This window comes from Leptonychotes weddellii, unplaced genomic scaffold (assembly GCF_054177405.1).
Source record: "Leptonychotes weddellii isolate Sample4059 unplaced genomic scaffold, ASM5417740v2 HiC_scaffold_875, whole genome shotgun sequence".
Lineage (NCBI taxonomy): Eukaryota > Metazoa > Chordata > Mammalia > Carnivora > Phocidae > Leptonychotes > Leptonychotes weddellii.
In genome coordinates, this window is record NW_028058669.1 from 1 (window position 1) to 14,828 (window position 14,828).

Genomic DNA, 14,828 nt, shown 5'->3' on the forward strand with positions numbered 1-14,828 from the left:
AGCTCCCCAAGTCCAGGCCATTCCACGCATAAGGGTCTCACTGCAAACGGGCAGGCACCACGGTCTTCACTCTATGAAGAACTTGGTCTCTGAGGTCGCTTCCCCAGGAATCACGTCTCCTGCTGCCGGCAGCCCACGGGTTGTCTTGTTGCAGTTGGGGTTGGCGGTGTGTAGGATGGCTTGCTTATTCCTCTGAGGGCCTTTTAGGTCCCCAAGGTGACTCTCGTGTGTAATGTGGAGCCTGAATTTTTTTTTTTTTAAAGATTTTATTTATTTACTTATTTGAGAGAGAGAGAGAGAAACAGCATGAGAGGGGATAGGGTCAGAGGGAGAAGCAGGCTCCCCGCCGAGCCGGGAGCCCGATGCAGGACTCGATCCCAGGACTCCAGGATCATGACCTGAGCCGAAGGCAGTCGCTTAACCAACTGAGCCACCCAGGCGCCCTCGGGGCCTGAATTTCAGGCAGGCCTATTCCACATGACTTTTCTCATTTGCTCTTTGCCCAGCTACTACTGCAGGATACAGAAACAAGAGGGAGCACTTTATCTGCAGAGAGAAGTACAGATTGCTCACAAAGACTTCTCTAGCAGGTGACGACGCTAGGCCACAGTGTGCAAGCTGAAAATGCTCCCAAACCAAAAAACTGTATTAGGATAATACCTGCAATCTATTGAAAACTTCCCTGGCACATCTTATGTGGATTATCTAATATAATCTTCACAAAAACTCTGTGCAAAGACAGGAGTCTTACCATTTCACAGACGAGGAAACCGGAGGCTGAGAGAGGCTAGGCCACTTGTCCCAGGTTGTCTGGCTGGCCTGGGGCAGAGCCAGGATCAGAAGCTGGTCTGCCCAGCCCGAGTTTGTGCTCTTAACCAGGAATGACGTGTCCCAGCCCCGCTGCTCATGGTGATTGCTGGACCAGCAGCGCCAGCACCCCCTGGCGGCTGGTTACGTTCCAGCATGATGCCCCACCAGGAGGACCTGAGTCAGAATCTGCATTTTGGCAAAACCCCAGGTGACTTGGGTACACAGTAATTCGAGAAATGATGGGGGCCACAGTATCACTGTTGGTTTACTAAATCTTTCCTGGAAAGTCTTGGACAACCAAGTCCCCTCCTTGAGCCGTATATTCTCTGATATTCTCTGAAAACGTTATAATGTGTAAAAAAAAAAAAAAAAGTGCAATGGTCTATCTAGGTTAATTCCCTAGCAGAACATCTCGATGGTTTGATGATTCGGAAATATTGCTGCCAAACAAGAACTTCTGGAGGCTCAAGCAAAGCCATTAAACCCAGTGAGAAGGGGGCATTTCACCTCTGAGAAGTGAAAATTTGACAATGCTTTGAATTACAGTGGATCTGGATTAATTCCAGGTCCCACTTAGAGGAAGCTTTCAGGCCGAGTGCTTTAGACATGAAAGCACTCACCCTAATGCGCCAGGTGAAAGGCACGACGACTCTACTGCTTGGTGCCAATTACATTTATGGGCTTGTCCCCAGGAGTGCCAGGAAAATGTCAGTTAGTGCTGACACATCACCAGCTGGGGGCTCCGTCTCATGGGGCTCTGTTTCCAGGACTTGTTATTAATATACCCCGTTGTGATCTGCAACTCTGTTCAATGATGGCAAGTCTATAAGGGATGGTTTTGTGTAGGAACCTCGGAAAACGGGAAGAGCTCAAAGGCTACGCTTCTCGAACCCCTTGCTGTGCACAAATCACCAGGGTCTTGCCCAAGAGCAGATTCTGAGTCAGGTCTGGGCCGAGGCTGCTGCTGCTGGAGGGCTGGGAAACTTGCTGTGGGAAAGGGATCGGGGGGAGCATGGGCTCCGAGCCAGTCTGTGATGTCAGGCGGGTGGCCCAACTGCTCTGAAGTTCACGTTCGTTTGTAAAATGGGGGTTGCTTCTGCTCCCTAGGGTCTTTGGAAGATTTAGAGATGATGTGTGTGGATCTTCTTCCCACTCCCAGAGGGGAGGGTGAGACTCCTTCTCTTGGGTCACCTTCTCTGCACGTTCAGCCGACACCCATTTTTCTTCCCTAAAGAAGCTACTGTTCTTCCTGATCCGGATTTCTCGACCTTGGCACTCCTGTACGTTACAGGATGTTTTAAACAGCACCCCTGGCCGGTAGCACCCTCTCCCTGAGTTGTGGCAAGCCAAAGCTTTCCAAACATGGCCAACCGCCCCCGGAGGCAGCAGTGCCTGACTGGGCAGCAGCCTCCCAGGCAACAGTTCCTATTCAGTGTCCGTTCAACAGTACGTGTTGACTACGTACTCTGGGCCAATGGCCTTCACAACTGTTAAGTGGGTGTAACCAGGCTGAAGTCCTAGGCGTTGGGAAGATGAAGTGAGTTAATCTGGTGTCCAGATGGAGCCAGAGAGGCAGAGATGCCAGGAGGGTTATCTGGACTGTGGGGGGCAGGCAGGGAGGGGAACACGCTGCCCGGTGCCGAGCATGCAGGAACAACAGGACTGGGGGGGGGGTGGTTTGCAGGGAGGCCGAGGCAGCAGGAGGGCGGGACCTGAGCTCGGAAGGAAGAGGAGGGAGAAAGCAACAGGGAGGGGTTGAGATGGGAGGGGCTCAGACAGAGACATGTGCATGTGATGCAACCAGAAAAGGGAGCCCAAGGGGAGGCAGGGAAGAAGCCCGGGCTCTGGGAGGAAATGCCATGAGGCAGATCATGGCATGCACGGGTCAGCCACACGTGACCAGGAAGAGCGCTCGTGTCTGTTCTCAGCTCATCTGATTTTGGTTATAAAGAATTAAAACAGAAAATGAAGGCCTCTTTGCCGGCTCCTGCCACCTCCTCTGAATGGGCCCTGGCCAGAGGGACGGGGAAGGCAATGAGGCTTCTGTGCCTCATTCTGTGTAGTGTTATTACCGCAATTGTGGCGACCATCTTAAACACATCTGTAAGCACATAACACAGGGGAGCACTAAATGCTACCGGCTGGGCCCTGGGTCCCCCGCCCACCAGGGAACCTGAAGTAATTGACTCAAGTGGAATCAAGCTGAGAACACCTACCCAACCTGGCCACAGCTCTTGAGACATCCTGGCACACATACGACAAGCCGGCAGCACGGACAACAGGCAACTAGATGGACTTCTAGCCCAGAGCAAGGACATTCTCTGGCTGCTGCTGGGAGGCAGCAACGGACTCCAGAAACACCCCTGGGGCATATAAAGTACATCTGCCACATTTTTAAAATGATACAATCTCAAACACATTATTTTATGAGCTTTCCATTTTATTAGAAACACGTTCTAAGAACAGTCGAGAAGCCGTGCTGTGGATGCGATGGATCACATTACTGGTTCCACAAAGATCTTCCAGAGCTCCTGCAGGAAACAGAGAAAGCAGATTCCTGAGGTTCGCAAAGGAGACTTCACAACGTCAGAGAGGGGGTAATTAGCAAAGGAGAAGAGTCACCACGGGGCAGCACGCACGCTGCCGCAGGAGTGGGGAGCTGCTTCTGATTCTTCGTTGCTCTGGGCTGTTCTTTCTGCCCCACTATGGAAGAAGAGCTGGATGGCTAAGTCCTGGCATTCATCTAAGACGCATCAGGATGCCACACAATCAAAATGGACCAGAAGAATGGCAGCAAGTCACAATTTTTCCATTTGGGGAGACCGTAAGTGCCGCATCCCATGACTGCTGAATTTCGTGAGGAGCTGATTTTCCTGGTCATGTGCTGCTCCTTCTGACACGGCAGGTGGAGAAGGTACAGATACACCAAGTTCTTAGTGGAGACTGAGTCCTCACTGGCAGTAGACCGTTTGCCGTCTACAGGGAGACGGGCGGGCAGGAAGGCGGCCCAGAGGCGGCGTAGCCGTGTACAGAGGCTGCTCCTCACACATGGCAACCACCCAAATCCAGTGCTGTGCTTGCTTGGGGAGAGTGCGAGGGAGAGCCCTCTGTTACCCCTCATCCTCCCCTCTCCTCCTCAGAACTAGGACTGGTCCCCAGAGACACACCACAGAAGGGGTGGTCACAGCCAAGAGGCAAAAAGAACAGAAGTCATTCATTCCAGACATTTGGACTTGCAGCTCCTGGTACTTATAAGGGATTTTCAAGGGTAATTTTGTTTCTCAGATTTCCCCCTATGAGCTGGGTTTAAAAACCGCAATAGGAAGTGATGTGGCTGCAGGATTAAGGCCCAGCTCTGTCGCTGCCTGGTGGGGTGACTTACCTTGTGCCGGTATCCACCAAGGCAGGGGAGAAAGGAGCTCGGCCTGGTACCTGGCCCGCGTGCTGTTACTAGTATGATTACTCAGAGGCCTAGTTTGATGGACCCACTGTGCCTGGCCAGAGGGCCACTGGTCATCAGCTAAGCCTGCCTAGTCTGAGAGGCCAGTGTATTTCCACGGTGAAGGTGTGGCCTCCAGGACTGGGGTTCCTACATCAAGAACGCCACCAAGTGCCCCCTCACTGCCTTCCTGTGTCACCAACCACCGCCTGTGCTCGGCCCTACTTCCTCTGGAGTCTGAACTACCCGCAGGGAGAGAACAGGCTCTCAAGTCCAAGGCGACGGTTGGCCTGCAGGCCCGCCTGCAGACACAGTGACCCCTAAGAAGGGGAGAGCCCACCACAGCCTTCGGCTGCTCGCACTCCTCCGCCCCGACAGCACGGGGTACGGGCCCGTGTCTGGAAGGCCCTGGGGTCAGCAGTGTCACGCGCAGCAACGATGGCCCGCACGCGGTGGGGCCGCACCTACCAGCTGCTGGATGCGCTCATAGACAAGGAACTGTGGGAAGGAGGTCTCCACCGGCTCCACCACGAAGCGCAGCCGGCCGTCCGCAAGCCTCTCCAGCCGCTGCAGCCAGGAGCGGAAGTGGTCGTAGGCTTCACACGTGACGTCCAGGTGTCTGAGCGTGAAGTTCAGCCTGCAAACAAGCAGCCGACACAGATGCCTCACCTTCCGGCTGCTCCCTGGCCTCACTCCCCACCAGCAGATTTTCACTGAGCGCCTACCGTGTCCCGAGCACTGAATCTGCAGGAGAGCCCGGGAGGTGGACATATAGTCACTGCTTCCATTTTATAGATGTGGCAACTGAGGCGAAGTCAGGTGGCTAAGATACCACCACCCGAAAGACAGGCCCTGCCCTGAGCTACAAAGTGGAACAGGAGGTGGATGCTGACCACCACCCACTGGCCTCCCCTGCCTCCCCCAGCAAAGAATCTGCACACGACGTGCCCACAACCATATCTGCAGTGAGTGTACGAAGGGCAGGGCCTGAGAGCAGTGGGTGGGGAGCCATCAGAGGGGCGACTTCAGAACACGTCCTCCCAAGTCCTCCCAGCCCCGCCACTCGGCCACCTCTACACCCTAACCTGCAACACGATTTATGCTGAAACAAATTCTTTGCCTTTTCCCCTTTTATTTCCCAGATCTTTTATTACGAGAAATTTCCGACAGCGTGATCAACTATCCCAGCTTCAACCACCGCCAGCTCATGGCCGCTGTGGCCTCTGCCTCCCGCACACCCAGACTGGATTATTAAAAAGCTAACGCCAGCCATCACAGTGTCTCCTCTGTAAATACAGCCACATGCATTTCGAAAAGATAAAGGATCATCTGCTTCTTTGTTTCACCTAAAACAAATATGATGATAATTCTTTAACATTCCAACATCCAGTCAGGACTCTCGAGGTTTCCCTCTACCTATAAAATTAGCATCCAGGCGCGGTCCACATGCTGTCCTTGCTCACGTATGCCGTGAAGAAGCGCCTCAATATTATCCGTATGAACAACACAGCCGTGATCACTTCCACAGGGCAAATTTCTAGATGCTGGACTGCTGGGTCAGTAAGTAGGGTCAGTTTCATCACTTTTTTTTTTTTTAAGATTTTATTTTTAAGTAATGTCTACACCCAATGTGAGGCTGAACTCACAACCCCAATATCAGGAATCACAAGCTCTACTGAGGCAGCCAAGTGCCCCGGTTTTATGGCTTTTGCTACATATTCCAAATTGCTTTCAGAAAAGTTGTGCCCTAGCAGAGAAATTGGAAAAAATGGTGTAAAGTGTCCAGTACTGTGTCCAAAACGGACACTCCCTCAATGGGAGCCCTAATGCTTCAGGATGTTCAAGTGCAAGCATCCCAGAGGGGCTCTGTCTGCATCGGGACATGGGGCCCTGAGGAGACAGAAGGCATCCTGGAGGGGACATTCAGAAAGAGTGGCCACGTGTCCCGGCTCTGGAGCACGGCTGCGTTCAAGTGCTCGTCTGCTCACAGACCAGCCATGACAGGTTCCCTGCTGCCCCTCAGCCTCTCTCTCCCCACCGGTGAGGCAAGGTGGGCTGGCCTGCGGATGACAGGAGGTCCCGCGTGTAAGGGGCGGCATGCGCTGGCACACGGCAGGTGCTCAGTGAGCGAGGGACAGGACGACGCTGATGAAAGTGCGCTCGGAAGGGGGTGCCTGGCTCTCGGGGGCGCAGAGCTCACCTCTTCTCCACAGACAGAATGGCCGTGCAGGCGTTTTTCAGTTTGTGAACGAGGCGGGACAGCGTTTTAAACAGAGCGTCGGTTAGGTCATCATCGTAAAACACTGCAGGGAAGGAAACAGGCGAGGGGAAAATGCAACCATTAGGGAGATCTGTCCCTCGGAGGAGCCCCGGACGCGGTGCCGGGTCCCCGTGCATGTGCAACGGCAGCAGCTTGCACGCTGAAAACCGTAGGCGGGTGCGGCGGGGCACCCGGGAGGCCGGGCAGGGCTCCGCAGGGGGGGCCCGGGCGCCACTGTGACCCAGACGTCTTACCTTCGGCTGCGAGCAGGATGGTGGTGTGGCTGTAGAGGTCGGAGACGTCCTCCTGCGACCAGCTGAAGGGGACCTCCGGGTCTGTGAAAGAAGAAAGGCCATGTTGCGCATGTTCCTCTCTCTGTGGGCTGGCTCTGAGGCTGAGTGAAGCTTCAGGAGAGGAAACAGAGCTGGGGCTAGCTCGGAACGGTGGGCACCGCCAGGCAGCTCTGAATCCTAGTGCCCCAGCTTCAAGGCCACGGCTGCCAACGTGGCTGCCTCCGCCACTGAGGGGCAGGCACTGCTGCCCCATGAACTTGCTGGGTGACGCTGAGAAAGGTGCTCCACCTCTCTGGGTTTCAATTCTGCACCAGAATGGGCATAGTAAGGCTGCCCTCAAGGACTGCTGGGGAGGGCAGGGGACCTAAGGTGCTAAGTGCTCGGTAGATGACCAAGTGTTTATATAAAGAGTGAGCAAGCATGCAGGTCTGAAAGAGCCTATATAATAAACTTAGAAAACTCTCCCATGCAGTTGGCTCTGAAGCCACATGGCCGACACCCTGCCACGGACAGAGAACAGAGCCATGTTGGGAGGCTGCCTCCCAGTCCTGGGCAGGTGCTTAACCCGGAGCGTCTGTCCTCACCTGTAACCTGGGGACTAATGTGCTTACTGTGCAGGGACACTACGAGTCTGAGTGACAGAGCGGGTAGAAGCGGCCAGCAACTGTCACTCATCAGCCGATGGAGCGGAGTGGCCGTGAGCTGAGGAACTGTGGTGACAGCCGGGGACCCTCTGCTCAGCCCAGGACACAGGGCTGATGTCCTGGAGGTAGGACAAGGGGCCGTGCATCTGCCAGGACGCGGGACAAGAAGATGCGCACCTGTGCACAGGTCGTCTTTGAGCCAGTCCAGTTCTTTGACCTTAACTACACCACCTGCAAAAGCAAAACCAAGCAGAATGTCCAAACTCAAAACAGAGAGAAGGCTAACCCTTCCCATTCTATGCCCAAATCCCTCCGTCCCCCCACCAACATCCTCTCCATGTCCCTCCTTCCCTGCAGCATTTTCTGAGCGCTAGGTCTCGGGTCTCGCACCGGACACAGGGAATGCAAAGGTTTAGAAGGTGTGTCCCTGTCCTCAGGCACCAGCAGCCCAGGAGAGGCTGGCTGGCCAGCGTGCACCGGCCAGGCCATGTGGTCAGGGCACTGCTGAGAGGATGTGCCAGGGGCCCAGGAGAGACCAGCTCTGGTGGTAGACGGCGGTGTCAGGGGAGGCTTCAAAGAGAACATGAGTCACACCTGCTCCTCCCTTCTAGCTCTTGACGACTGGGCATTCAACAAACAATGCGACGGGGCATCACACAGACAGGGCCCCGCCCCATGGAGCGCGTGGCCTAGTGGGGGGGGGGCGCAGATACCTATCAACTGGTCACACAGACATCAAAATGCAACCATTCGAAGTGAAATGAGGCTCTGGTAGGGAACTGTGACCTCATTTGGAGGTCTGGGACCCTCAGACAGGCTAGGGAGGCCGGCACAGAGCAGGTCCTATGAGGCAGGGGCTACTGATGGCAGGGCCCGACCCCCGCAGGACCTGGGACAGGCAGAGGAGCTCGGTGTCCACTCAGAGAGCAACAGGAGACCACTGAAGGGTCTGAAGCCCGCGGGCTGGAATGACCTGATCTGAGTGGGAAAGTGCCCCCCAGGCTGCTCAGAAAAGGTCTGGACAGGAAGGCCAGTGAGGAGTGGCTGCCCGCATCTATCACGTCAAGGCAGAAATCCAACAATCAGGCAGATAGGCATGGGGGGATGGTCTGGGCAGAGGCAAGAGCATGTGAAATGAGTGTTCGGCTCGCTGGAGAGCAAGGCTATCAGGGCAAAAGGCAGGAAAAGCAGGCAGGGGTCAGACCAGGAGGTTTGGGAGCCAGAGGGCGAGCTTGGACTTCAATCCTGAAGATTTTCTGTGGGGAGTGAAGAGTCTGGCTTGCAGGACAGCCTGGGTGGGGCAGACAAGGAGCTGGGAGATCAGGTGGGGGCTGCTGTGACGTCCAGGAGGGAGAGAGCTGAAGCAGGACGCGGCAGTGGGTGTGGGAGGAGTGGATGATGCAAGGACAGAGTCATTGGATCCGAAGCTCCGTGAAGCCAGGATTGTGCTCACTCCGTTCACCTGGGTCTACAGGGCAGCGGGCAGACCCCAGCTCCCACAGTCACGGTACAGGGTGTTTGTCCCAGCGGCCAAACAGAGAACCCTCCCTCCCAGGGGGGAAGAGCCGCTGAGCCTCACCTCCAGCAGCAGTCAGGTGGCCGTTGAGGGCAATGTTTCGCTGGCACATGGCCAAGAGATCTGTACCGACATCTGGAACGACAGAAGGGCACACCATAAAACGCCAGCCACCACCGCATTCTCATCTCCAGGCTCAAAAGCCTGACTGAAGAGAGGTGCAAAATGGAAAGTCAAGTTTCTCCTGTATGCTTACTGCCAACATTAAGTACGCTCACTTTAAGTTCCTCTTTAACGACCTTTCCCTTCAGTAAGAGATGATGGTGCTGGTGGGGATGGACTGTGCAGTCCAGAGGGAAGGGGTGAGAGCTCCTGTTTTGAGTGTGTATGAAAGAAACAGGCATGGGTGTTTGGAGGTGATTCATTGAGACACAGGGCAGGTTCCTACATGCTGGGGGCACGCTCTCGGAGCATGACTTGTCACGGCCATCCCTGTCTCCTGAGCTGCCCATGGCTCTGACAAGGTGGCGCTTCCCTCCATTTCAGCAGAACCGTTCGATCCTCGGTACCGTGCATCCTTGATGGGGCCTGGGGTGCGGGGGTGCAAGCATTTTACCAAAACTTGATTTTCACTTAGGAGAGTGTATGCGTGGAAGGTACAGAAAGCTGTGTGAGTGACATTTGCCCGGCCCACTATGGCTGTGGACGTCCCAACCCTGTCCCATTACCCACTGAGGGTTCTCCATTCCAGGGAACGCGCAGAGCCTGGGACACACCTATTGCTTTCCTGGGGCCACTGGGTAGAGAGAATATTGATGGTGTGTGCCTAATAGCACACAACCAGTTTAGCAGCTTGTAAGTCTTTATGGGAGTTTTTGTTCAAATAGATCTTCCGTGGGATTTTAACATATAAAACAGGTAAGAGAGGAGCAGCTTTAGCCAAGTGGCAGTGGAAGACCAGAGACCTGGGGCTGCCCCCCAATTATCCCTTTGCCAGCCCCAGAGGGAGAGCACAGAACTCTGCTCCATGGAAACCAGTATGAACCATGGGTGCCTCCCCCACCCGCCATGTGATAGCAGCCGTGTGTATGACTTGGGGCCAGCATGTGATCTTACTCTTAGTCTGCCCATCTGGACAAAGGATAGTGACAGACTCCCTGACTACTGCCCAGGGTCACTATGAAGTCACAAGCGGGGGCTGAAGCATGTGAACGGCTTTGCCAACTAGAACATGCCATGTAGATGTTAGCTCCCTTCTTTGTGCCAGGAAATCCCCCTCTCAAGGATAAGATTACTTGATTATATGCTACTGTTAGGCACCAGGCACAGGGCAAAGCTCTTGGGTGGTGTATGATGGCCTGACTCTGGGAAGGGCTTGCTGACAATTTGCCTGCACCCTGGCACAGAGCAGAACCGGGGCTGCCCCGCACACTCCCGGCCAGTGGCCAATGCAGAGTATCTGGAAAGTGTGCCAGCATCACAGGGGATCCCTAACTTCCCTTTCCAGTCTCATAAGAAACACAGAGGCACCATGGGGATGGGAACTAGGAATCAACAAAGATGCAAACCAGAGCAGATGTCCCCTTTCTGCCCAGCAGACCCTGAAGATTTAAAGTGCAGTGACACTCCCCTGATGAGATCCTACCCTCTTATGAACTAGTACACGCTTTCGGAAAAAGCGTGTGGGCCAGAGTGGGGTGTAGTTGAGAGCACCACGTCCTTGGCAAATTGCGGGTGTCACCACTGAACTGCGGGTACATGACATGCCATCACTGTGGTGGGGGGGTGAGGGGATCTATGGCACTTTCTGTAACATTTTAGCAGCTTCTATGTGAGTCTAACACTACTTCAAAATAAAAAACTGAGAGTGGGGCACCTGGGTGGCTCAGTTGGTTGGGCGTCTGCCTTCGGCTCAGGTCATCATCCCGGGGTTCCCGGATGGAGCCCTGCATGGAGCCCTGCATCAGGCTCCCTGCTCAGCGGGGAGTCTGCTTCTCCCTCTCCCTCTGCTGCTCCCCCTGCTCGTGCTCTTTCTCTCTCTCTCAAATAAATAAAATCTTTAAAAAAAATAAAAAAAATAAATAAAAAAACTGAGAAAGAAATCACTTGGCAATATGTATCAAAAGCTTAAAAAGGGAAGGGGCGCCTGGGTGGCTCAGTCGGTTAAGTGCCTGCCTTTGGCTCAGGTCATGATCCCAGGGTCCTGGGATCGAGCCCCACATCGAGCCCCACATCGGGCTCCCTGCTCAGCGGGAAGCCTGCTTCTCCCTCTCCCACTCCCCCTGCTTGTGTTCCCTCTCTCGCTATCTCTCTCTGTCAGATAAATAAATAAAATCTTTAAAAAAAAAAAAAAAAAGCTTAAAAAGGGTCACACCTGCTTCTAGGAACCTAGTCTGAGGATCAGCAGACAATGGTGAACAAAGGTGTTCACCGCAGGGCAACTAACAAAGCTGCAAACAGAAAAACAAAACACCAAAACACATGGGAACAACCAAAATGTCCAGACACAGGAAAATGGTTAAAAAAAAAAAAAAGATGAAACATTATCTAGTCATTAAGTCATATTTATAATTTCTAATGACTTTGGAAAATACTCTTGAAAAAATGTTTTTTCACATTTTTGGCAACACAGAGCAACGAATATATAGTCTGATTTCAGCTACTGTTTTGGAGTATGTACATTCAAAGGAAAAGGGGAAAGATGATAAAAAAAAAAAACCCCACATCCAAACAGTTCAAGTAATGGTTCTAAAGCTCCCGGAGGACAGCAATTCTGTCTTACTCACTCCTGGATCTCCTGCATCTAGGACCGTGTCTGCATACAGTGGGCACTCAATAAACTGCACATTGTTGAACGAATCTGGGGATTGTAAAAGTCTGAGTCAATTTGACTTGCTGTCCTAGGAAGTTTCCACAAAAAGTAGGCAAGACTTCTATAACAGAGAAAAAATGTGAAGCCTGTTTTCAAGCCTTATAAAAGGCGGACCCCTCCTGGTTTCCTGGAGAAAGCTGGTGACATCCAGCTTTCGTGGGCAGGGCAGCAGGGCCTCCTGCACTGTAAGTGCTCCTGCACCTGTGGGCTGTGCTGGGCCATCCTGACGTGACTGAGAAAACAACAGAGGGTGGAGAAAACCATGGAACGGGATGGCAAAATCCACAGCAGCAGCAGTTCAATTCCCGGCTGTTCCACCTCACTTTCTGACATAGCAGGGCGCACCCTGTGGGGAAACTACTTCCCCTCAGCCCGAGATGGTGGGCCTACCTGTGCAGTAAACGGTACGTGCCACGGTGGCTGCCATAATGCTGGCCAGCCCCGTGCCCGCCCCGAGCTCCAGCACGGTGCGTCCCTGGAAGAGGTCCCGTTGGAACAGGATGTAGTCAGCCAGGAGCAGGGCACCCCGCCACACCTGGGGGAGAGAGGACAAGGAATGACAGCTGACGTGAGGCTCCAGGGAGACCCTTCGGGGCCACAGGAAGTGGGCGGGACCTACCCACCTGCTTGCCAACATCCTCCAGGGGGGTGGCCATGGTGTGTTCTGGACAGGATGGAAACCAAAAGAGAAAGGGCTACTGTGAAAATGGGGATGGACAGAACACAGACAAGACGAGGTGCATGGCATTCTGCAATGGGTGCTGGAGTTGAGCATTCTCCAGAGCGGCAGAAACACGGGTGGTGCGACAGTTGGGAGGGACTGTGTGAGCGTCACTCACAGACCAGGCACAGAGGCTGGCTCCGATAACCGGGAATCTCTGCCCCTCAGGTCCTGGCCCAGCCTGGTCACACACACCGCGCCCCACAATCCACTTTACTGTGCTCAGTAACTGCACACTCATCACAGTGTGTTTATGTCGTCTGGATCGGCTCTATGCTGACAACAGTCACGGTGCATTCTGCATGTTTCTCACGCTTAGAACCAGACCAGAAGTCAACAAAGTGAGTTTGAGTTTATATCCCTTTTCAGGTGAACTATGATAAGACATATTCTCAAGCACAAAATGTATTAGGATAAAATCTCATGGTGGTATGGGGGGCGGGGGAGAGAACAGAAAGAGGACAAAGAGAAAGAGGAACATGGCAAACATCTTTGCTGTTAAAGAACTGGCTCTCACATTCTTAAGCAGGATGGGGATGGCTATCAAATTAAAATACGCACAACACGTGCACAGTGTGGGGGGCTCCATGTGCTTGTCAGGCTTGCCCACATCGGACCACATGCTCACAATGAACAGGAGAAGGGACCGAGGGACCAAGACAGGGCAGAGAACCGCAGGGTCAGAAGCAGCATGGGTGATGCTGCCCACGCCCCCTCCACAAGGGTCTGCCCTATGAGGTGAGGGGGGCAGCCTGCATGCCCCTGCTGTTTGCTTCCCAAACGGGGGGTTCGACCTCATGATCCTGAGACCAAGACCTGAGCTGAGATCAAGAGTTGGAAGCTCAACAGACTGAGCCACCTAGGTGTCCCTCCCGTCCGGGTATTTTTTAACTGGCTTCTCAGATGGGTCCACAACCTGAAAACAACGACCTGATCTGTGGGTCAGAGGAAAAGGGGGTCAGGAGACTGACATCTGCTTAGCGCCCACTCTGTACCAGGCCCCATACAGGCACATATTGAAAGCTGAGAGCAAAATGAGCCATCACAGCCCCCCAGTCCTGGGATTGAGTCCCATGTTGGGCTTTCTGCTTCTTCTTCTCCCTCTGCTTGCCACTCCACCTGCTTGTGCTGTGTGTGTGTGTGTGTGTGTGTGTCAAATAAATAAATAAAATCTTTAAAAAAAAAAAGAACATAGGCTCTGGCGTCAGACAGACCTGGGTGCGAATCATCACTCTGCCGCTGACTGGCTGTGTGACCTGGGGCAAGTTCCTCAACCTCTCTGGGTCTCAGTTCCCACCTCTGTGAAATGGGAATGCTCATCTCTGGAAAGGCTGTGAGGAACAGAGGCAATCCAAGGAAAACACAGAGTAGGGTTCTGAGCAGGCACTCAGTAACTACTTGTTGTACGGATGTGTGGATGGAAGAGAGCTGCTGCTATTTTTTGTTTTTTTTTTTAAAGATTTTATTTATTTGACAGAGAGAGACACAGCGAGATAGGGAACACAAGCAGGGGGAGTGGGAGAGGGAGAAGCAGGCTTCCCGCCGAGCAGAGAGCCCGATGCGGGGCTCGATCCCAGGACCCTGGGATCATGACCTGAGCCGAAGGCAGACGCCCAACGACTGAGCCACCCAGGTGCCCCGCTGCTGCTGTTTTTGAGGGTGCCCTAACTAATCCTGTGTCCCCACCCCATGCCAGTGCCCAGCCTTACTGGGGCCTCAGATACCATCAGGGACCCTGGATCTCAAGGAACAGACTCAACCCAGAGCTCTTTTCCCCCACATGAGCAATGCTGGGGGTGGCAAGAGTCGTGGCTGTGGAGAGGGACATGGATTCAGAAACTTCCTCACTGCCCCCCAGCTGTGTGGCCTCGGGCTTGTCACTTCCTATCTGTATATTCTCCCTGACCCACAAACACACTGGGCCCTGATCCACACTGCGGTGCTGTGCTAGTGGCAGGCGAGCCAGACTTGTATTTACCTATTCTGATGATATCCTGGGGGCTGCTCTCTTGTGCTTCGTCTGCCAGGGGGTCGTCTTCCTCCTGTGTTAGAATTGTGGGATGTACCTTGTCTCTCGGAGGCCCCACTGGCTCAGGGTCCGAAGCTGCCCGTGGTCTCCTCTCAACGTCCAAATCTCCGTCCTCGTCCAGCCGAGCTCCCACCCCCTCCTGGATGGTGGCGTCACTCCTGCAGCCACTCCCCAGAGGGGGTCTGGCACTGCCCGGCCCAGAGGGAGGCATTTCCTCTGTGGGGCCCATGGCATGACGGCCACC

At 53.9% G+C, this 14,828-nt stretch overlaps 1 protein-coding gene across 3 annotated transcripts; it reads right to left on the bottom strand.

Annotated features, from left to right (window-relative positions):
• Positions 1 to 3,229: 3,229 nt before the first annotated feature.
• On the bottom strand, positions 3,230 to 14,822 carry LOC102726049 (methyltransferase 22, Kin17 lysine). Of its 3 annotated transcripts, XM_081811599.1 has the most exons (9): positions 14,534 to 14,822; positions 12,458 to 12,498; positions 12,225 to 12,369; positions 9,026 to 9,097; positions 7,624 to 7,677; positions 6,764 to 6,844; positions 6,450 to 6,552; positions 4,718 to 4,886; positions 3,230 to 3,341 (listed from the first exon to the last, which is right to left on the bottom strand). In XM_081811599.1, the coding sequence occupies exons 1-9, from the start codon at positions 14,811 to 14,813 to the stop codon at positions 3,306 to 3,308; spliced, it is 981 nt and encodes a 326-aa protein (XP_081667725.1). In that variant the 5' UTR covers positions 14,814 to 14,822; the 3' UTR covers positions 3,230 to 3,305. The 3 variants fall into 3 exon arrangements, with proteins under 3 accessions (XP_081667725.1, XP_081667726.1, XP_081667727.1); XM_081811600.1 differs by lacking the exon at positions 12,458 to 12,498 and having other exon boundaries at positions 14,622 to 14,822; XM_081811601.1 differs by lacking the exons at positions 12,225 to 12,369; positions 12,458 to 12,498.
• Between the last annotated feature and the right edge of the window lie 6 nt (positions 14,823 to 14,828).

Bases quoted from the DNA above. Each gene is read 5' to 3' on its own strand.
- LOC102726049 (XM_081811599.1), bottom strand. From the start codon at position 14,813: ATGGGCCCCACAGAGGAAATGCCTCCCTCTGGGCCGGGCAGTGCCAGA. The intron at 4,887-6,449 runs GTGAGCTCTGCG...GCTTGTTTGCAG, and splicing joins ATTCTGTCTGTGGAGAAGAG to GCTGAACTTCACGCTCAGAC. The intron at 3,342-4,717 runs GTAGGTGCGGCC...TGTTTCCTGCAG, and splicing joins ATGAGCGCATCCAGCAGCTG to GAGCTCTGGAAGATCTTTGT.